This window comes from Zosterops lateralis (assembly GCF_965231275.1).
Source record: "Zosterops lateralis genome assembly, chromosome: 1".
NCBI classification, from domain to species: domain Eukaryota; kingdom Metazoa; phylum Chordata; class Aves; order Passeriformes; family Zosteropidae; genus Zosterops; species Zosterops lateralis.
In genome coordinates, this window is record NC_139762.1 from 132,006,509 (window position 1) to 132,028,406 (window position 21,898).

General features: G+C 39.5%; 2 protein-coding genes across 4 annotated transcripts in view; both read right to left on the reverse strand.

Moving 5' to 3' along the window:
- The window catches only part of RAD54B (RAD54 homolog B), a gene marked incomplete at its 5' end in the record, with an annotated part of 64,423 nt that overhangs the window by 33,932 nt on the left and 8,593 nt on the right, over nt 1-21,898 (reverse strand). Inside the window, one exon of one of the 3 annotated variants that reach the window (XM_083857924.1) lies at nt 3,984-4,454. The exons of the other annotated variants lie outside the window; for them this stretch is intronic. Of the gene's footprint in view, nt 1-3,983; nt 4,455-21,898 lie in introns of those variants that run through there. 3 annotated transcript variants of the gene reach the window in all.
- On the reverse strand, nt 9,198-15,992 carry FSBP (fibrinogen silencer binding protein). Its single transcript, XM_083858035.1, has 2 exons — nt 14,959-15,992; nt 9,198-10,668 (listed from the first exon to the last, which is right to left on the reverse strand). The coding sequence occupies exons 1-2, from the start codon at nt 15,327-15,329 to the stop codon at nt 10,143-10,145; spliced, it is 897 nt and encodes a 298-aa protein (XP_083714161.1). The 5' UTR covers nt 15,330-15,992; the 3' UTR covers nt 9,198-10,142.

Genomic DNA, 21,898 nt, shown 5'->3' on the forward strand with positions numbered 1-21,898 from the left:
CCCCTGCCACGTTTCTCTAGCTCTCTCCCCTCTTCTTTGCCAGCTTATCCTCTGCTCTCTCTCTCGTTCTCTCTCTGGGACTTCCCTTCAGCCGAGGCTGGTGGCTGAAGGGAAGGCCCTTTCTACCCATGACCCTTGCAATAAAACCACGTATTCTAGAATATCTCAGGTTTGCAGAATACCTTGTCCCTGTAAGTCACGGATGCTTCTACACATTCCCTGCAAGACAAACCCAAATCAATTCTGAGTTTAGGACCAGCAGAAGACCCAGAATCAGACAAATATCTTCTAGTGGACAAGTCTACACAGGCAAAGCAGGAGCTAAAGCTTCAATCATCGTATCGCTTTCCCTGAAGTCCCCTCAGTACCTTCTGCTCTTCAACCCAAAAAATTTTCAGTCCTTCAATTTCTTTGCTGTCAGAAAATTTGTGGAAAACTCACTGGGCAAAACACTGCATGCCTTGACACTAATGGTGTACAATGAATGCAATGATGTCTTAATGCAGTAATTTGCTTTACTACTTTAAAGGGGAAAGATAAGGTTTTCAATCCTGTCTTACAGAGATGAAAATACCAAATTATATGGAATAATCTTTTTAGAAATGTTATTTGCTCCAAAACTCAAAAGATTAACAACCTTGTGGTACAAAACTACACTACCCACCTTCCCACCATGCCTATGACCCATCTTCATCAAGTGAATGGTTCTAAGGTTGTGAAGTCAAGCAAAGTTTGAAGATGTCAAAAATACGGTGTTCCAGTGGCCTGATCTGCCCCACTGTGCATATACGTTTATGATAAATTCTTTAGAGACAACATGCTGCACTACACTACCGTGGGACCTCTTGCTCATTCAGTGCAGAGAACTGAACTGCTGGAAAGGCAAGAAAAGTGGCAGGAAAAAAGGCTGCTGCTGCCTCTGCCATCCCTGCACTGCTTTATAGTAAATTGCAAAAGGTGTGGGATGGACAAGGCTGCAAGGACAGACAGTCCAATCTTGTGGTTAGATAAACTGAATAAATGCCTTTAAAAACAGGACTTTACTTGCATGTCTTCTGGAGTCTCCCTGTGATACAAAGAAAGTCATTTAACCCCAACTTTCAGCAATAAACACTTGTCTGAGCGCCTGACTTGTGATTCGGTCTCATTTGTATTAATAGTGAACACTCATGGGTGTAACTGGAAGTTGTGGTTGGGAAAGATTAACTGCCCAGTATCCTAAAGCACTGAGACAATGCAGTCCTCCATGATTCAGTCTGCACCTTCCATAAAAGTAGGGCTTTTTGGTGTTGTTCTCTTTGCCTCAACTCGCACTTTATCTCCTAGAAAGTGGAGATTACACCAACTTTTTGTCTCACAAAGATGTTGTGAAACATAATTACATCTTGTAGGTACTCAGATACTATCACAATGAGCACCAGAGGAAAAAAAATTAGCTAATTAATTCAAAATAGTTTAAAAAAATGTGCTGAGAACAAGGCGTAGCTCTCTTACTGAACAAAGAGGTGGAAAGAAAATACTGAATAGTGACTCATGGAGTTGACACAGTCCATTCTGTGAACAGGCAAGGAAGCCTACAGAAATACAATTCTTAATCATGTACCTAATGACTATACCCAACAGAATGTGAAAACTGGGTTCAGGTTGTGCTGTTTGCAAGTTTTTGAACACTTGAGTGTGTAACCTTTATTTTCAAATAGGAACCTTCTATATACATACAATAACAGATCTGGCACACTTATTTAATTCAAACATGTAGGAACAATCCTTTCATCACCACTTAATGAAACAGTTACCTCTTAAGGATATCAGCTGTAAAGAAGGGAGGATGGAGAGCACATACTTTCAAAATTACAGCTCCATGGCAGAAAACTATTCTTCCTAAACCCTCAGCTGTCTACAAATCCAACTGACTCCAGCTTTCACTGTAAAAATTTAATGAACTAAGCTGAAAGCTTCTGTCAGGTCCACAGAAATAGATGTGCAAGTTCTATTATCAAAGGAAAAAGCAGCATCATTGAGAATTCTGAAAGGCTGCAGGCATCATTCGGCGCAGTGAGCCAGATCAGCTCGGTAAAACATTGGAACCAGTCAAATGCCATCCAAATCGACTGTTTACTATACTTCTTAATGTTGCCATCCACACTGAAAGTTGTTTTGATTAATTTGTCAAGTAAAGGGGGGGTTTACTTCAAAAAATAAATGCAGAAGTGATACCCGAAAGCAAAATTATTCTCGGGTTCTATAAATATTGAATGTTATTGCAATAAATTATACTGTAAATGTGATATGAAAATATTCCAAATATTTAAATTTCAAAAAACCCCACATTATTAAAAAAAAAGCTAATAGAGTATTACACAATCACAGGCTAATTGTAGCCTTCTCAAAAAGCAGTCATTTTTGGAAGCAGCTTGCAGAGATATAAGTCTTCATCCTTTTGTGTTTAAATGTAAATGGAAAGTACTCAGCTAAACCCATATGTGGTACTTTGAAAATATGTGGTTTGGCATTCTCTTAAGCATTTCTTAATACTTCTGTCACTTTGTTTTAGAAAAATAAAACTATTTCTGTACTGTACAATATCTCTATTTCTAAAATACAAACAACTTAAGATCTGTAACAAAAAGCAAGCAGGCAGAAAAGGATTTATTAAGATTACACATCCTTCATATTAACATCTGTTTTAGCACATACTGGAAGTAAAAAAACTTTTAATGTCCTGTTTGTGTTTGTTAATAGCCATCTTTGATTTCCCTGGATTATAGTAAAAGAGTCCTCAAAATACAAGTAATCAATAAAATTTATGCCCATTGTCACAAGCATGAAACACAACATATTCCTGTCCTAAATTATTTAAACAGGACTGTTTAAAATTTATGACATTACCCTGGGAAGAGGCACACAAAGGATGAGTCATATTTTTTAGAATTTTCATGTGTTATGCAGCAATGATTACTTGCAGAGTGCCTGATGAAATATTTGGAAAAGGAAAAAGTAATCTTTCTAAATCAAGTTACATAACTTTGATTTACATAAACGTAATCCATTCAGTAGTCCAAGCTGAAAAGTAATATTTATGGCCCAAACACAAAAACCTAGAGCTTTAGTTGTAATTCTTACTACAAAAGCAAAACAGAACAGGGAAAATTAAGGAGGGAAGAGAAGAAATTCATCATTGTGGAGGTACGAGGTGTTTACTGTGCTGCCTTTGCTGGCTCTGGATATAAGAAAACTGAACACAAATTGCATACAAAGTCCAATGCAAATTAATAAGATGATTCCATGCAGTTAGACTTAAATTCACAATGCCTTTAACAGAGCCTACTTTATGTCAACCCTGCCTATTTTTGGCCCTGAGCTGACCATTTATATAAGGAAATGCTAGAAGACATGGAAACGTGGCAGCTTTCCATCAGCAGACTGGCTCTACTTGCCATTCCCAAAGGACTACTTTGACCCTTGGTGTCACTGGAAAACCTCTGCAGCACGTGCAGCTCTTCTTATCAACTGCCCCTATGTGTTATCTCATTGGGTATGGGCGTGTCTACAAACATACAGGCAGGGGCACACTCATGAGAGAAGGATGAGATTTAGAAAAAGATTAAATTTATGTCTATGTCCTCTGAAAACAAGCTTTAGAGATGCCAACTAGATCTTCAGAGCTTCAGTATTATGAAATTCTCCAAGTATATTTAAGTTCTGCACCGCTGAAAAACATCTTTAGTGCCACCTCAGAAGTTCACTTAGGAATTGTGTATTTTCAAAACTCAAGTATAGCAAATTAGCACATACAGTTACATAACAGAATAGATTTTATCTAGCAGAAATAATTTTAACAAACAGCAAAAGCTAAATTCCCTAAACAAACTTAGTCCAGTCCTTTTCTGCACACACACTATGCAGCACTCTGAATCACAGAGCTTATAACCTATATTTTCCAGGCTATTGCTGGTCTTCTTGCAAAAGAGCCTCGCCATTACCTATACAGCTGGACAGTCCAACATCTGTCTGAAATCCTTACTGCCCAAAAAGAAGGCCACGTGTGCTTGAGATCCTTGTTGTCATCCACCACCCCCTGGATCTAAACAAAGCAGCTTCCTCACTGAAGCTGTCTGTCCCATTACTGGCAAAACTACAGTCACATTTTCTTGCTTTCATTCAAGGTGCTCACAGCTGAGAACTCCCTGATCCACTCTCAAGAGTGCAAAGTGCTCAGACTGGACAGACTTTCCTAAGAATCAGTTGTTATGGACTACATCCAAAGTATAACAAACTTAAAATGACCACCTTCTCTGCTTGTTAATGACTTACAAATTAAGACAAACTTGAGTGAGGTTTTATAGGAATGGCCAAAGACCAGCCTGATGCCAAGTTCCAAGTACTTTTTCAAAAGCACAGGGGAACTGGAACTCTACAAAGGAAAGATGATAAAAATTCAATATATGCTAAATAGCGTATTCTCCCTGCAATCTGTTTCACAGGAAAAAGATGAGTCATCAACCAACCCATACACAGAACACAAACATTATAGCCTGAGAGGAGGTAACACAGCATGAAGTAGCTTGGCCAAACTGACAGTTAATGCTACTAAGGTCATCTTGTGATGTACAACTTACTGCCAAAGCCTCCTTACAATGCAAAGCAATGCAAACATTACTTGGGTGAAACCGGCAGAGCTTACAGGTCAATTTTGCTTGGGGGTGGCTTACAGCACAGCCCAAACAAATGCCATATTACAGTAGAGAACAGGGCAATAGCAATAGTAAAATACTGGTTTTAATCTTGTATCTCTGTTACCTACCACACATAAACGTTTTCACTTCACAAAATGATAGTATTGGCAAGTGGCCTATGTAGAATTTACCTGCAAACTGCTGCTGAGTTATGATAAACTACTTCTTTCACATGAAATACTCAGTGATTAATAACAAATAAAACTCAACACTACTGCAAGTTTTTATCTGATGCAATGCAGGACACAAACAATATGGTAGCAAATAACCACAGACAGTCCAACATCCCTTCTCCCCATCCCCAAACTAGTTAAACACTTTGTCCAATTGCTTCTGTTAAATGAAAGCTAAAAAAAATATTCAAATCAGTAATTTATAGATTGCCTTATTTCAAGCATGCAGAAAGTTCCAAACTTAGAAAATGCATATTTTTTGAGAAATTATTAGCAATACAGACAAGGCTCTTACAACAACATACAAAGCAAGCAAATTGTGACACACAGAATACTGTAAACAAAATGGCTGAGCCTTAACCAAACTGAGTCCTGAAGTCAACCAAATCTGGAGAGGCAATGTAAGCCAGTGGAATTGTTTTTTTATGCTATTTATGTCAAATTATGCTAACTACAATGCCTAACAATAAATGAAAATCAAGAGCCAAAAGGGAATGGTCCAGAAACAATGACTTCTTTTCAAAAATATATATAATTGCATATGTAAAATACAAAAAAAATCAGTAGCATTCTCCAAGTCTGCGGTTTTGTTAAAGAGTAAATAGAAATCATAAATTAGGTGGAGTGACTGCTGATTAAGTATTCAATTTAAATTATATTATATTCTTCCTGTGTGAGTAATACAGAGTCAAACAAGGTGTTATACTGAAGAGATATTTGGATGCATCAATAAAACATTCTGTGTAATCACTAGGATAAAACAGTGTGAAATCCCACAGCACAGAATAAAGGCAGGGGCAGTGGGGAATGGCTGAGCTTCCCTTGGGTTCTTTGACCCTCATCCACCACCCCACATACACAAATCAAATGCAAGGTTTTCAACTATTTTACTACTGGACAACTGTAGATTTTACCAGGAAGCATTCACATTTTGTTAGTTAGCACTCACTGGAACTTCAGGAAACTTCAGTATCTTTAGTATGGGGAAAAAGTTTACCCAGACAAACTGGATGCTATTTAAGGGCAAGCATCACTACACACAGGTTGACACCAAGGCAAATACTTTTGGTTTTAGCAGAGATAAAACAGTGGCCACAAAATGACTGAGATTTAGTCCTATATTATACACACAGCTAACAGACATTATTTTAACTACTGTAAATAGCACCTTTTTTTTTTTTTTTTTTTTTTTTTTACTCTAAGACACAGGCAGTGAGACTTCTCAAATGATTTAAGACCTGGATATTGAAAACAGAATAATGGCCTTACTTGTTAGGAATACACACTGAGAAGCTATATTTGGTGCATTTTAATGCTAGAAGTGTTTAGAGGCTTCTTTTTATTTTCATAGGCAAAATGGAAAAGTAATCAACACCTTAGCAAAACAACATTTTATCATCTTCTTGAGTAACCATTTTATTATTTTACTGAAATTAAAATTGACACGGAAGCACCCTAAAGCACTTTAAAGAAAGACATAGGAAATTTTAAAAGACAGCTTAGCCAGGCAGCCTGGGTAGCACAATTTCTTGTTTCTTTCTCCCACTCAGAAATAACTATCATTTAATTATAAGGAACTTAATGGCTTTGACTATTGGAAATCCAATGAGCTCAAGTTTGTCCAAAGAAGAAAGCATGCAAGCTGAAGTTTACACATTTTCATTGTATGGGATGAAAAAAATCACAAGTCAGAAAATGTGTAGAAATATAAATGAAAGAATAAATTAAAGCTAGTTAAGTGGAAAATGTTAGAAAACAGGGGTATGACAAGTACAATTAGCTACAAGCAATCTCTCCCAGTCTTGGAGTATTCTCTCCTACCATTTTTACCTGGTAAGAATTCTCATCTAAGGCGAGCATTCCACAGGAATCAAAAGCTTACAGAGGGAAGTAGAAACAAAAAAAAAAGCAAAATAATTAGGTAGCAGCAATGAAATTATAGACCGATTGTTAGCCAGCTACTTGGATAGATGAAATTACACAAGATGCTATCACATTTATCACAAAGTTATCGTAAGTACAGTTTTTTATTCTAATCCTAAACATAAATCCATTAGATGTTTGGAATTAAGTTACTCCTACAGCCTGTTTATTGCAGTTATCTTAGTAGAAGGACATGAACATATGGTAGAAATTTGTCCTTGCCTAAAATTACTCTGCCTGTACTCTGTACATTATAAACATGCAGACAGGGAATGGCACTGCCAGATGTAGCAAAGGGAGTAAGAGGATAAGAATGAGGGTGAAAGAGGGAAGGGCTTCCTACCATCCCTTTTCACACATGCTAGCACAGTATCGTTGGCTGGAACAGTAAAAATTCAGAGCACTTGATGGTCCAGAAGGACCAGCCACAGCTGTGGTGCATGTACCAAACATCAGGAATACATGGAAAAAAAGCAGGAACAAGCACGGAGAAGTGAGAAGTCTGACTCAGAAAGATAACCTGATACTGTAAAACAGATGTGGAGTGAGGAAGAAATGCAAATCCACCAACATAGAGAGGTATAATATATAGTCAGCACCACACTGCACTGAGAGAGCAACATAATGGCATTGAAAGAGGAAACACTTCTCTAGTGAAAGGAAATAATCATCTCGCTAGTAAATAAAGGAGCAAAATCCATGGGCACACACTCAACAGATGTCTCCTCTTTTCCCAAGCTCCCCAAAAGTCAAAAGAAACAAAACTGAGAACACAGCAAATGACAAGGATGAGATCTCTGAACTAGAGGTGCTGCTTGCAGATAAAGTTTTTCACTAACAAGTCAGAACAACGGAACACAGAAGAACACCAACTATAAGGGGACAGTGTCTTTTATTTCTTTAGTCATTTACATCCCCTTCCTTCTCACAAGGGAGACTTTGCTCTACACACAGTCCTATTTTTGCAACTACTTTGCCTGTCAGCTCAGAAAAGACTATAAGCTTTCCAAGACTGAAAATTCCTCTAGTTCTAGTCCTCAAAATAAAAGCACCATGCCAGTAGAAACCATGGGAATCACCTCTTCATCTAGCATCAAAAGAAAATATCCTTAAGTCTCCACAGCATTTTGGTAGCCAGTGTTAAGAGTACCTGTAATTCAAAACCACTGCAAGACAATGAGCCATATGGGAGTTATTTTCTGAACTATATGAAAATTGTTCATTTGCATAATATATAAGAACAGAAACTAGAAATTAATTCCTTACTGCTGGTAACCAGAATTCTGACTTTCAACTGAAAGGATAAGATCATACATTTCCAAACTACAAGACAAGAACAGATAATTTTGTGTTGTTTCCCATTTCTGAGAAGCAGAACAAAAAAGATCTATATTTATTTATAAAATCCAGAATTTTGATCTTTATGAACTCAGAGATGTGAGTAACTCCTTGAAGCGTTTCCAACTACACAAAACCAGATCAATGTCCTTGAACTAAGAAACACAGCAGAAAGACAAGGACTTTACTGGAACAAAGACCGCGTATCCAGGCATTGTAATTTTCAGTACACACAAAAATTCCCAAAACACTTACAGTAGTACTCTCTTCTCAAGAAAACAACTGAAGAAGTATTGAAGAACTCCACATTGCTGACACCTGTTTTCACTGTTCTGTATTTTTTCCTCAGTTTGTAAACAGAAGACTTGCTTCGTTTACTTTTCCTACATGAAACCTGAAAGTTATCCTGGGCAGTGACAGTCAAGATTTCTGTATCACGAAATTTAACTACTATGCTTTAAGCTCCATTAGCCCCTCAACTACACTTAAATGCTTCCAGTCTTCAGCTTTCAGAAGTACCTACCCCTGTGGTACCTGATTTACTCAGAAGACCAACAAGGAGGTGTGAGGCTTACCTCACTGCAAGTCTGCTGATGCAAACCAGTGCCTCATGCTTGCATGCAGAGGTTTGTGGGAGTGGAGAAAGAAGCAAATTTGGGAAAACAGTGGTGACAGGAGTGAGGAACAGTCTCCTTCCTATTGCTTTTGTTCACTCTGTTGTTGGGGCCCTCTGAGATGGGAGGCACCAGAGGAATTACATTTCCTTTGTTCTCTCTTTTTCCTTGATGCTGTCCTTCATTTCCTTTTCTTGCTGTAAAGGTTAGAGGAAGGGGAAAGCATTGTTACAGGGAATAAGGAGCCAGAGGTCCAAGGCAGTTGTGGATCCCTTCACAACAGGCAGGAGATTAAGAATTATGAAGAAATTAATCATCTAGGATTGATATTTTCCACGTATTTTTCTTCCAGTTATGAACATTGATCATAACTAGAGAGGAAACAGCTGCTACTAGGACAGAAAAAGAATCAATTTTGTTTTCATTTGGGGCTTTTTATTTGAAACTAATCGAAAGATCAGAACAACAGCATCTATAAAAGGGACCCAGAATAACACAATCCTCTGTTGATTTCAAGTCACATGTTACTTACATACAGAAACTATTTGATTTCAGTAGCTTATAGTCATAGTGATATTGATCAAAGGCACCTGCAACTGTCTTGGTTGCACATGCACTGTAGTAATTATGCATGCAAATGAGCAAAGTAGATATTTATGTGTTTGATCACCAGTATAATCACTAAAACTGAATACACAATCATGGTAGCTGTACACACAAATTACATATGCATGCAGTTTTAAAAACCAAGTGTTGCATTCATTGTCTCTATTTTGATAGCATCCTATGGAAACACTTCTCCACTGGAAAAAATTAAAAAGTATTAACTTTTAAAAAGATGTACATTTATTCAACTGTCTACTGAACAATAAAAAAATATAACAATCCAGTAATTTTGCCTTCCAAGCTGACATATCAGCAAAATGTCACTACTGTAATAAGATTTACCAACTTGAAAAGAATAAAACATTTAAACATAGCCTCTTATATGCATTTATTTACCTGCAACTTCATTAAGATATTAGAGGTGATTATTTGAAAAAATAATGCATACGACCAAAATTTTTAACAAGAGTTGAGTTAAATCTCCATTAGCTCATCACAACTCTAGAGATAAGTGGAAATATTTTCAGAGTTTGGATTTTTATCAATCTCAACACTTACACGTGGATTTGATTACACTTTTGACCAGAAGAGTTGGTGCATTCAAACCCACAGGAGGTATTTTTCTAAGGTACTTAAACAACATGCCCTTTCACGTCTCAAACCCAGATTTTGATCCATCCATATTAACATAAGAAACAATTTTGTATTTATTATTAAGTATTTCAAAGAATATGACAGAAGTAATAAAATATTTAGATACTGCTGTATTCTGGCAGATCACGGCGTAGTCGTATCGCCTTCAGCTTCTCTACTTTGATTTTTGTTCGCAACAGTTCTTCTTCCAGTTGCTGCTTTCTTTTCAAACCATCCCTTTTTTCTTGGACATAAAGACCAATTTTTCTTTGGTTTTCTAATATTATTTGATGCTCCTCTTTCAGCATTTGTAACATCTGTGGGTCATAACCACACATTGGTCTAAAGCGTTCTCCAACCTCAAGCCTAAAAAACTCATCTCTTCTTGGTACAGGGGAAGGAGACATCATCACTCTCATATCAACTGAAGACACTGATGTTGAAGGAGACCTTTCCATAATATGCACCAGCTGGTGTTCTTCCTCTTGATCTAATTGCTCATTTTGCTGTGAGTCTATAATCAGAGAAGGAGGAGGTTTGACATCCTCTTCCGACTGCAAGTCCATCATGACTGTCGCAGGATGGTGATCCAACATTGCCTGCGGTGAACTGGTACCAGCAATTGTTTCTTTATCGATACTAGCACTAGAACACATAAAATCATATTTAAATAATCCATTAAAAACTATTTTAAAGGCACAGCTGTAAATAACTAAAACTTCCATTTGAATACTACTCTGCTATCTATGCCCGAGACTCTGTTTCATTACCTGAACACCACTTGTGCCCCTCTTTCTTTCCACCACACAGCCCTGCCTTACTCAGATTTTATTGCTCTAAAGGCAGTACAGCCAACAGAGAGCTCATCTGGTAGGCCCCTCTAACACTCAAGAAGCAAGGAGGACCATTAGTGACAAATGAAAATTATATTAAAAAAAGGCAGCACCAAGTCATGCAAGTAATAGGAAAAAGTTTATATAATATAAAAGGTGAATTTTAAAGGGCACTAATTTAGATGGAATGGACTATGGCGGAAACACTTCCATCTCCCAAACTTATTTGTCTCCCCTGTCTTAATGTGCTCCCTGTTTCTGATTCATGCACCCAAGTATTTGGGGTTGTTTCAATGTAAAATAATTACTAAACAAAATTACACAAAGAGCCTTGGGAAAAGAAACCAGAGCCTGAAAGACAACCCTTGCCAGTAGATTTGGGAACCAAGCTAATCTTTACTCCTTCTCTTCGAATTGTTGATCTTAGTATTTCTTCTGAAGCTTCAAGACACAGAAATGTTTCCATTAAGAACAGCCTATAGTTCTGTGCATTTCTTTTTTGAAGAACAACACCCACTTGACTCATCTGTCTTTGTGCAAATCCCTGAGTCAGCAGCACCTCAAATCATGATTTGACATTACACTGGCTTTGATGATAATAATGGCTCAAGCTGTTCCTACCATCAGTTGTGTTTGAAACCCTACACTTCTGCACATCACTCCTTTATTCAGGTAATGCTTTTTTAAGCCAGATCAGCTCCTTGATCTATTACTGTACAGATCTACAAAGAATACTTGCAGCATGACTGGGAAGGCAGTATAGAGTTACATGGGAACACGAATATATTAACTCGGGATTGACAGCCAAGTCAGTGCACCCTCATGGCCAGGACTGTCTAAAACAGAGGCTATAACTGGTGGCTGCAGACTCAAGGCATTTCTGAACCTTTCAAAAACTGCTGCTAGCAGTTAAAGGCAGCAGGTGGACCCATGATTAACGTAACATTCACAGATGCTCCCCAATCCTGGAGGACTTGAGTCGGCATCTTAAATTTGGGGGTGAGCAGTCGAGTTTTTCTACACCTTAAAATCAGAGCCATCAGAGACCTGCAAGCCACACACTGAGAAACTATCTGATTATTATAACACGATCCTGATTAGTAAGAGATGTGGATTCAAACTCCCAGAAGCAAAGAAGAAATGTAATTTATACATGCTGTTCTCACATCAATGCACTTACTCCTTAATAAAAAGGTGGCATGATCATAATTTCTGGATCTCCCATGGTCTTCAAAACTCTTGGTTTAAAAGAAGTAAGCAATCATAGTTGCAATTTCTGAAGGACTCTGACTTAGCCTCTGACTAAGCCTGACTTATCCATTAACATGAAAATGCATTTTCTATAATAAAAACATGAAAGCTTCTCAGTACTCAGTTGCAAAAAGGCTCATCAGAGTCAGAGCAATATATTTTCCAAAAATAAAGCCTGTCAACCACACAAACTATTTAAACTAAAGATTCTTTTAAAACCACCGTCCATCTGAAGCAGGTATTGAAAACTGACCTTTCATTAATCCCCTGAAGAAAAAACCAAGATTATCTTAATTCTATTGACTGTTACCTGAGCTGTCTATGGAGTATCCATTATATCACCTTACTCCCTTCTACCTCATGCCACAAAGCTTCACTTTTTCCTACATGCTTCTTTCTTTATATTGTTTTAGTCCTCTCAGCATCGGAAGCATTATCCTGCACACAAATTTTCACTTGCTTTCCCCAGTGCTGAGTGCAATTCTGAGTTTCCCCCCTCTTCACAACCACAGCTTCTAATAAAGCTTCTCTCCTTCTTATTTGCTGGCTCCTGGCCAGCTTCTAGCCTGAGAAAAGTGGAAACAACCAGCAGGAGAAGCAGGTCATTCTGACAAAAGGAAATGGAGAAAGAGCAGAAAGAGAAAGTAAGAGAGGTTAAACAGAAAAAAGAAAGGTAAGATTTTGTGCAGCATAGACTAGAGCCTCCAAACAGTGAAAACAAAATCCAGCTCTTAATAGTGTAATCCACACACAACTAAAAAAATTACCAGACCTTCAGGTAACTCTGATGAGGCTTGTTTGTTTTTTTTTTCCTTAGTCAGCCTCTTAAGAGGAAAACAATTAGACAGCAAAGAGAGAACGAAGGAATTGAGAAACAAAAGAGCTCTGCCTGTATGGTGGTTACTAATGTTGTTTCTGACAACTTGACTGAAAGAAAGACAAACAACAGTTACCACAATTGGGTCATGGTGTTTATAACCCTGCAGGCACCCATGATTCACCAGGTTTTGTTTAATCACAGCGAGGTAGAAATTGCTTAAAGGTGCGAGTAAGAATTTGGGCTCGTTATAAGTCATATTTCTCTCCTCCAAAACCTAAGTCATATCCTGGTGAGTTAAAACCCAACACTGGCTTTTAAAAATTAGGGTAAAATGCAACCCAGAGAACTATCAAATAATTACATATTTGGGCAGGGAAAAAAATAATCTTTTAAATTATGTTCTTTTGCTTCACCCCACAGTGTAGTGGCTGTTCCTAGGAACAACCATTTTGGGTAAGCAGTAATCAAGTCGGTGTTCCCAGACCCATAAAAAACTGCAAAAAATGTTTAAATTACAGGAGACAAACTATGGAGATCATTAGCTCTTAATCATTCACTAAAAGCGTCAGTGCTTTTTATAAGCCAATCTACAAACTAAAGTTCTCACACTATTTTTTTTCCCCCTCCTCCTTAGAAAAGTTGGTAGTCAAGACACTGCAACCTTTATTAGCGCAATTAAAAGCCTCATTTTGTTCCAGAGAATTCTTTGGAGTGGTTCCTCCAGGGGCATTCACCAGGAGCAGCAGCCCAGTCCAGTTGCTTTAGACTTCTTTAGGTAAAGAACCCACAACAGAATATTTTTAGAGCATCTGGCATGCTGGGATTTAGACAATTGTTACCATTCAGTTCAACCAGTGGCACCATGAATCCAATTCAGCGAGTGTGCGCATGCCAGCTTTTCTTAGAGTGTTACGCTACTGCACTCGCTATCAGTGCATCTGATTAAAATACGGAAAGTTCGCTTCCCATTAATCTGCTTGAGAAAATAAGAAAAAAATCAGAGCTTTCTCAAGGTTGCTGGGGAGTTATTTGACTTCCCTCCCCCACTCCCCAGCTTAGTTTTTGTATCTGGAGGAACCAAAATTCGACCCAGGCATTTTTTGATCCCTCAAGGACCAATACAGAACCAGCAGAGTGTTGCAAGTCAGATATGAGGGGCATTAGCCAGCTGTGGGAGAAAGCCTGCACAGTGCCTGCCTGTATTATGTCTGGCTCAAATCTAGACAGTGTGTCTCACTTTAATGAGCAGTAAAAAAAAGAAACCTTGCAAAAAAAAAAAAAAAAAAAAAAAAAAAAAAAAAAAAAAAGGAAAACTTCTAGTGCTGTACCTCTCAGTTTCTCTCTGTATTTAAACTACATCACATACGACAGAGAGCTGCTTGGAGTTTAGACTGCAATAAGCTTTGCTTCAGCTTCAGGGAACCACCGTCAATGCAAGAAAAGTACAATTTAAAAAAACATTTGCACTCACAAAGGCACTGCAGTGTGGAGAATCAATTTTTTTTTCTTTAAAGGGTTGGGATTAGCTAAAACATAACAAGCGAACACCAAAGTAAATGAGAGAAAAAAGGTGAATAATGTTTCTTAGCTCTGTAAACTAACTTTAGTAAAAATCCTATATAAACTGGTAAGAGTTCCATATGTTGCAAAATGACTGCAGTATTACCTTAAATGGAGGAGAATAGCCATCAGTTTGCCAGTGTTTGAATAATCTGCCTATTAAAAGGTAGGGGAGGGGTAGAGGTTGGAGCTACTATTTCTCTTTGATTCTCTCTTAACCCTCACTTTCCAGAGTGTGACAAAGACTCTGAAACAAGCTTTGAAAGAGCTGAAAAAATTAATGCAATGCTAAGTCAACATAAAGCTTCTCATAAAACAAAAGCAGTGTTATTTTTGTCATTGTTTCCCATTTGGGAATTTTCTCTGATAAACACTTCCTTTAGGTGCCTGAGCACAAGCAAAAGCCTTACAAAGTAGATAGGAGGCGCCATAATTTCCATTCAGTAACAAAATAAAAAAGAATTGTCTCACCTTTGAACACCGCTCCTGTCTCTTAAACACACATTGGAAATCTGTGGAATCATCTCCACAACTTTCTTGGTTGGCTCGGAAATGCTGCTTTTACAATCTGAGTGAGTCTCCTTTTGCTGCAATAGCTCCTGTTTGGCATATTCTTTGAGCCTCTTGTACAGCGTGCGCAGGCCCTGTGCAGTACGAGGAGGGCGATCTACTCCGATGGCATTGTAGTTATCAGCTATAATATCCCAGCATTTGTTTTTTTCCACTATTACAGAATGCTTATTGGTATGTTCCTCGAGAATTTTAACGTACGGCTTCACGAGTTTTAGCAAATCGAGCTTTTCAGATAAGGTAAAATTAGAAGATCTGGCCTTCCCAACCATTGTTAGCTCTGAATTAAGGAAGCCGTTCCTGGAGCCACCATGCAGTCCCTAGCTCTGCTCAGCTCTTTTTCACAAACAGAAAAAGATCAGGCTTAACTAGGCTAGTCTCATTTAGGCCCACGCCTACAAGGGAGGGTTTATTAAAATTCCTTCAGCTTAAGCTGACGCAGGTTCAGGAAATCTGCTTAAGCCAAGCCTGACCTACATAAGGCTTCAGACTGAAGAAGGCGAGAAGAAACAAGCAAAATACACTTTTGTATGAAGAGACCAGACATATGCAGGATTTAAAAACACAAAGGTTTAAAGATTAGCACATTACCCAGCTAAAAATTACCTAATTTAGCTGGAGTAACAAGCTCTGACACATCTCCCAGCTTCCTCACACAAATCTCAAACTGAAACCGTGCTGGGGATGATTTTACATGTAACAACGTCCCCCCCCCCAAAAAAAAAAAAAAAAAAAAAGGCAACAATTGCTCTGAGCGAGGCAGGGCGCGTTTCGGGGAGCGGGAGGCGAGAGGCGGCGGCGCCTGTGGCGAGAGCCCCGGCAGAGCCCCCGGCGCCATTTGCATAGAGCTGGTCCCGCTGTCAGTCACCGCGGGGCGGCATCTCCCCCAGCCCAGCCGCCTGCTTACGCTCGGCCTTCGCCGCAAAGCTCGGCTTCTCCCGCACTCGGCTGCCGGCGACAGCCGCCAGCCGGCACGGGGGCTTCTTAAAGAGCCCGCTGCGCTTCCCGGCCGGGCTCCGGCACGGCAGGAGCTGCACTAAAGCCTCGGTACCAAAGCCTCGGTGGGAGCGGGCACCGAGCGCCGCCGCGCCGGCCCTGAGGCGGCTCGCCCGGCATCGCCCCCCGGCCGCGGCCGCCCGCAGTCCCGACAGATTTACCGAGTGCCTTACGCCTTGTGGGTTTTCATCATACCCACCAGCAAACAACTAACTTTTGTTATATTTATCCAGGCGTTTTTTCGGGATTAAAAAACCACCGATTTTTATTAACAAGATGTGCCTCCATTTCTAATGCTTGCTCAGCAACGTGTCGCCTTAAAGCAAGGCTTCTTCACATAAAAACGCGTGCAAGGCTTTACATTTCTGTGGTCTGAACTAAAGCAACAAATCGGAGAAAGAGAAAACCCAGCTTAGAAGGAAAGGTGTTCTCAAGTACAAAAAGGAAAAACTAGTTTGAAAAATGACATACTCTACTGAAAGAGTCCGGAGGGTGGAAACAAACACCACTTGAGATAGTGGCAACAGCTTCCTAAGCTTAACATGTCCAGCCTTGAAAACAGGGGAGCCTAGAAGCAGGGGGGAGGAAAGAGAAATAATTATAGCTTGAAATATCCTAAGGCTATAAAGATCTAGGTATAAACTTGTTTGCTCTAAGGGGAAAAATCCCAAAGCAGACACAAGCCGCATTCAAAACAAGAAACTCACCCTAAACAAAGGGAGACTTTTAACTGCTGAAAATCAATTAGCATTTAGAATAACAAGCACTTTGGAACCATTTCTAAGACTTGGCTACTCAGTACCGCCTAACAAAATTGTGACCAGTCCACTTCACTGGCATTGCTTTCAAGCCAAGATTAAATAAAGCATTTTATAGTCTGAAGCCTATTACACTTAAATTTGAAAAACAATTCTCTTGTGGTTAGAAGCACTGTATGAAAACCATTGCTTATAAACACCTAATCCTTTCCTATTTCCCCTCACTTTGCACTTTACTAATATTAAGTATACAAAGCTGGTGGTTAGAGTTTTGGGGTTTTTTAATTTATGTTCTTAGTTGTTCTTCAGTAACTGAAAAAAATTGGATGTGCTTCACATAATTTAGACTGGCAGTATCAGCACTGAGGAGTCACAGGCGAGCCTATGCTGTATCCTCCACTGTTGAAGCAGTTGTGCAGTGCTCACCCAGACTCTTGACTTTTTAGTGACAAAAATAACTCAGTGATTAAAGGCTCCTCCCCACAGACACAAAGAGCACAAATGAACAGTGTGGGGCAGAGGAACCCCAATAATCCCAATGAAAGAAACCAAGCCCTCAGTCCAGCTGCTCCCAGGCCCCAGGGGCAAGAGAGACAGAGTCCACAGGATAGGCTCTCTCTAGACCATCTCACAGACTCAAGGAGGGGGTTACTGCCCACTGGGTATGGGACTCATTCTGAGATGCCAGAAAGAGTATTTTGGGATTGCAGAAGGCAGTACAGGATATTTAGAGGAAGAACTGAAGGCAAGACAAGGAATAGTGAAGCATGAAAGTGGTTTGGGAAAGAACAAGCGTAGGAGGACACTGGGAGGGGGGAAAGGGCTAAGAGGGGCCAGGTAAATGTAAACAGGTGGCTGCCCAGTACAGTTGTTCAGCCATGCCCTGGGCCTGAGCAGGGCAGATTGTCCTGTCTGCTTGTTAAACTACATTTGTAACTGTTTTCCTGGGTGAGGGAAAGTCTCCTTTGGTGTGACCATGTAGGGAAATGTGGATGCCAGCAGCTGGAGTTGTACCACCACAGGTCACAGGGACCCAGGGTGCCTGAGGCACCAGAAGACAGAGCACCAAGCACATGGCCTGGATACCTGTGTCAGTGTGTGACCTGGGGCAAGCTCCAAGCCAGACTAGTCACACAGAAGGCTTGGGAGCCAAGCAACAATGAGTCTGGGCCAGACTGAGATACTGCAGAGACCAGAAGGTCTGAGATTTGGCTACTGGAGGAACACAGGACCCCTGGGGACAGGCCACTGGTCAGACCAGCTGCCAGAGAGACTCAGTGCATGTTTGTGCATCAGCTGGGAGACCAGGGGATCCAGGGACCAGGAACTAAGCAGAGCAAGAATTTAAGGCCACTTGCTTGAGGATCTATGTTGTATACATAAGCATTTGCCACAAACAAGCTTTCTTCACAGTCCGCCAGTGAATGGAAAGGATGAGACCATTGAAGCTGCTTGTGTTTGCATGAGTGCTGACTGTATATACAGAAATCAGAAGGGTATTACATGATCAGAAAATAAAGAAAAATAATTATATTAGATGCAAGATATTCAACATTTCCCAAAGAAGTTGGAGGGATTAAAATGAAATTTTGCAGTAGTAACTTGTCTATTAAATAGACATCTAGTGTGCATACTTGCCTCTTGAGGATACATCCTTGTGGTCCTGGCCACGAAGAGCTGCAGCAGTCTCCTTTATAATGGGCTACCAGATGCAGCGACTCCCAATATCAGACTTACCAAAACTTGTATTATGCTATTACCTTAGTGCTTAATGTTGCTAGAGAGACTAAATTTCCACACTAACGTAATTAGAGCAAAATACTGCTGTAGTTTTCTTTTGAGCAAATGCCTGATGAAATGCCTGAATTACATATTATTCTGCATGAGGGTAAAATAACGCTTGTAAAAAACGAAGCTGGCTGCCAACCAAGATGTTTTTCCTTACTTTTTTTTTTTTCGCTTTTTAAAATAGCTCTGCTCATCAGCCTAAGGTCACATCAGTACTTGGATGAGAAATCAGAGAATGTGAAAAGCGTGACTATTAATGATACATATAGACATCTTCAAGCTAAAACAATAGGTGTAGCTCCAAGACAATTACAAAAACCAAAGATGTTGCCACAATCCACCCTTCATCCTATACCTTTCACCAACACTAGCACTTGTGCAACACAGTGCACAGCCAGTTCAGCAAGATGATCTAACCACAGAATAATCTATTTATTTTGCAAGCATTAGAATTTAATATGAATTTAATAATTGGCTTAAGTCAACATAGATGTGGGACATTGTCAAAACAGTCATTTCTGCCTCCCCCCAACTGTGTCATGTTCCTGCCCCTTCACTGTGCTGATATCAGCACTCACAAATCTGGACAACTCATATTAATAATTTTTTTTCTGAGCTGGGTTAGTTTCAATCACCAGCAGTTCCCTAATCCAGTATGCCACAGGACAAATAACTCACAGAAAGAAATATATTGAAAAAGCTTCTTCAGTCTCTGTCTTGATCATTGTAGGGTGAATTGCAAACCATATTCCTAAAGACTTGTATTACTACAACTGAGGGAACAGCAAACCACAGGTAGCAGGAGAGAAATTCTGCTCACCACTGAAGAAAATAAATGTAACTGCAACCCTTGTACCACTTCACTGCCTTTTATATCTCCTGTTTTTGCTGTGAAAAAGTCTAGAATTAATACCAGAAAATGAGACAAACAGTGCATCCTGGAGAACTATTGAGATGAATGAATCACACCTATAATAGAGTCAGGAATTAAAGTAGCCAAATCACTATGAATTACTGGAAAAGCTCAGTGGCCACAAATTTTACAAGTCATAGCTTTGTATCAGAGCCACTAACTGCATCAAATGATCCATGTAAATTTAGACACATTATAACACATTACAGACAGCCTGAAAAGGAGAATGTTTTAAATCAGGGGAGCAATTTGGAGGGAGAGGGAGGATCTTTTATCACACAGAACTGAGAAAGAATCTCTCCATGACAGACTTAAAAAAAAAATCACTATAAGGTACATGAAACAAAAGGAAAAAGACATCTGAGAAAACTGAGGATGCCCTAAGAAAGAATGTGTCTTGAAAGATGCCATTTGGAACAGAGAGCAAGCATGAATGTTGAAAGGAATGACACCAGTTTAAGTGATTCAGGCTGGGACCTTCTAGTGCAAAAAAATATCAAATCAATAGACTGCTAAGCCCTGTGAAGGTGCTCTGCCCACAAAGCAGTAGCCCCAGGATAAGTCTGAAGGACTTCTTTTCTTATTTGGTAATACGCAAGCAAACCAGCTCTGCAGAGACCTGGGGTTAGGCATTTGCAATCACCCGGGAGCCTGAAAATCCTCGAGAACAAGAGGAGGATTGCAAGATATGAATCAAAGCTGAAATGGAACCCTGGTACTTCTGTGCTTACAAAAAATGTAGAAAGATTCAGCCGCTAGGATAGGGTATGTTAGACATCACTGAATATACTGGGCTATTATGGCAGTGGAAACATTTGGCAAGTATCGAGGCAGTTGCTCACCCTTGAAAATGAATTTGGCAGCTGCATAAGATGAGAGTGTCTATAGGTAGTAAGAGCTGCAAAACTTCCATTAGGTCATCATATAGTCCTCTCTACTGACATGACAGCAAGACAGAGCCAAGTCATTCGATCTGCCTGTCTGTAAGAGCCTGCTGAGCAAAGGGTGAGTTAAGAAAACTTGCAACTCGTAAGGTTTTTCACAGGGACAGTTGTTTCATGGGTGGTGTCTAAAGCTAAGGGGTGCAGGCATTATTCACTAAGGAGTGGGTTGAAGATGACAAAGTTTTGTGAACCAAAAGTTGTAATACAACTTCACCTGGAAGTTACAGTGCCTAAATACATTCACACTAGACCCTTTAGAAATAACACTTTTACATCATTTGTATTTCAAATGGCTTTCTCATGTCACTTGATTTTTTTTTCTCATCTTCATCAGCACTTTCACCATCAGTTTTATACTTTATTGTTCTTATCTTTGCTGTACCTGGACCTCTCAGACCACTCCACTCCTTTCTCGTGCACAATTATTTCTAAACCTCTGTCTTGCATGGGAGGTGAGACAAATAAAGCAAAGCTTTACCTCTTTTCTTTGTCCAGCCTCTATTTTTGTGATCAGCATCTAGCATGTGTTAACTTCCAACCTCTAACAGTTGTTGAAACTGCTGCAAGAATAAGGGTTCCAGCCTGCTCCAGAGCTCTTGGCAGCTAAAATTCCAAGCATAAAAGATAAACACAGTTCTGTCCCCTCTGCTGATAGAAGGCATTCTCTCAACATTTAGCCCACCAAAATGGGGAATATATGAATTAGCCAATTAAAATGCCCTCGATGCCAAATTTTAAAGAATTTATCTTCATCTCAGTGTGACATTCCAACATGCACACATTCAGATCAGTAACCATCCTTCAAATTAAGTTTGGCTTAAAGCTACAGGACTCTAAAGTACTATATGACTGTACAGCTCCATGAAATAGCTCTTCACTTCATAAGTTGTGTCCTTAAAAATAGAAAAGCTAAGAGCCCATTATTTACAAATTAAGAAGTGCGTCCATTCCTAATACATGCTTATACCTTCTCTGATCCTCTCTTCCAACAAGCTTTTTGATGACTAACCAGAAGCAGCTGAGAAATACAGAAATGTGTTGGAGGTTTGAGCACAAATGGGACAGGACTACTGCTAGACATTCCTCGAGCCTTTATTGCAGGGTCAGTCTCATAACAGGGTTTTAGACAATTGAAAGATGGCAACAGCTCACATCTGCCGGCAGCAGCCAAAGATTTCTTTGTTACAGGGCACTTTAAAAACTTTCTAGCCAACAGCATATTGCTAAAGCTTACAGACAATTGTTCTAGCCAATCACTGAAAGCACATGTACACCTGCTTCGAACAATGCTTGCTTGTATGATTTCTATTAACAATAAACAATATTCCATTATTAAGCTTAAAACTTTCCACTATCTTCCTAAGCATATTTTTCTGCAGTCCTAAGATCTATTCTAGCCAAACCTAAGACTCAAACTATTGTTTCATGTCCTTGCTTCCTGT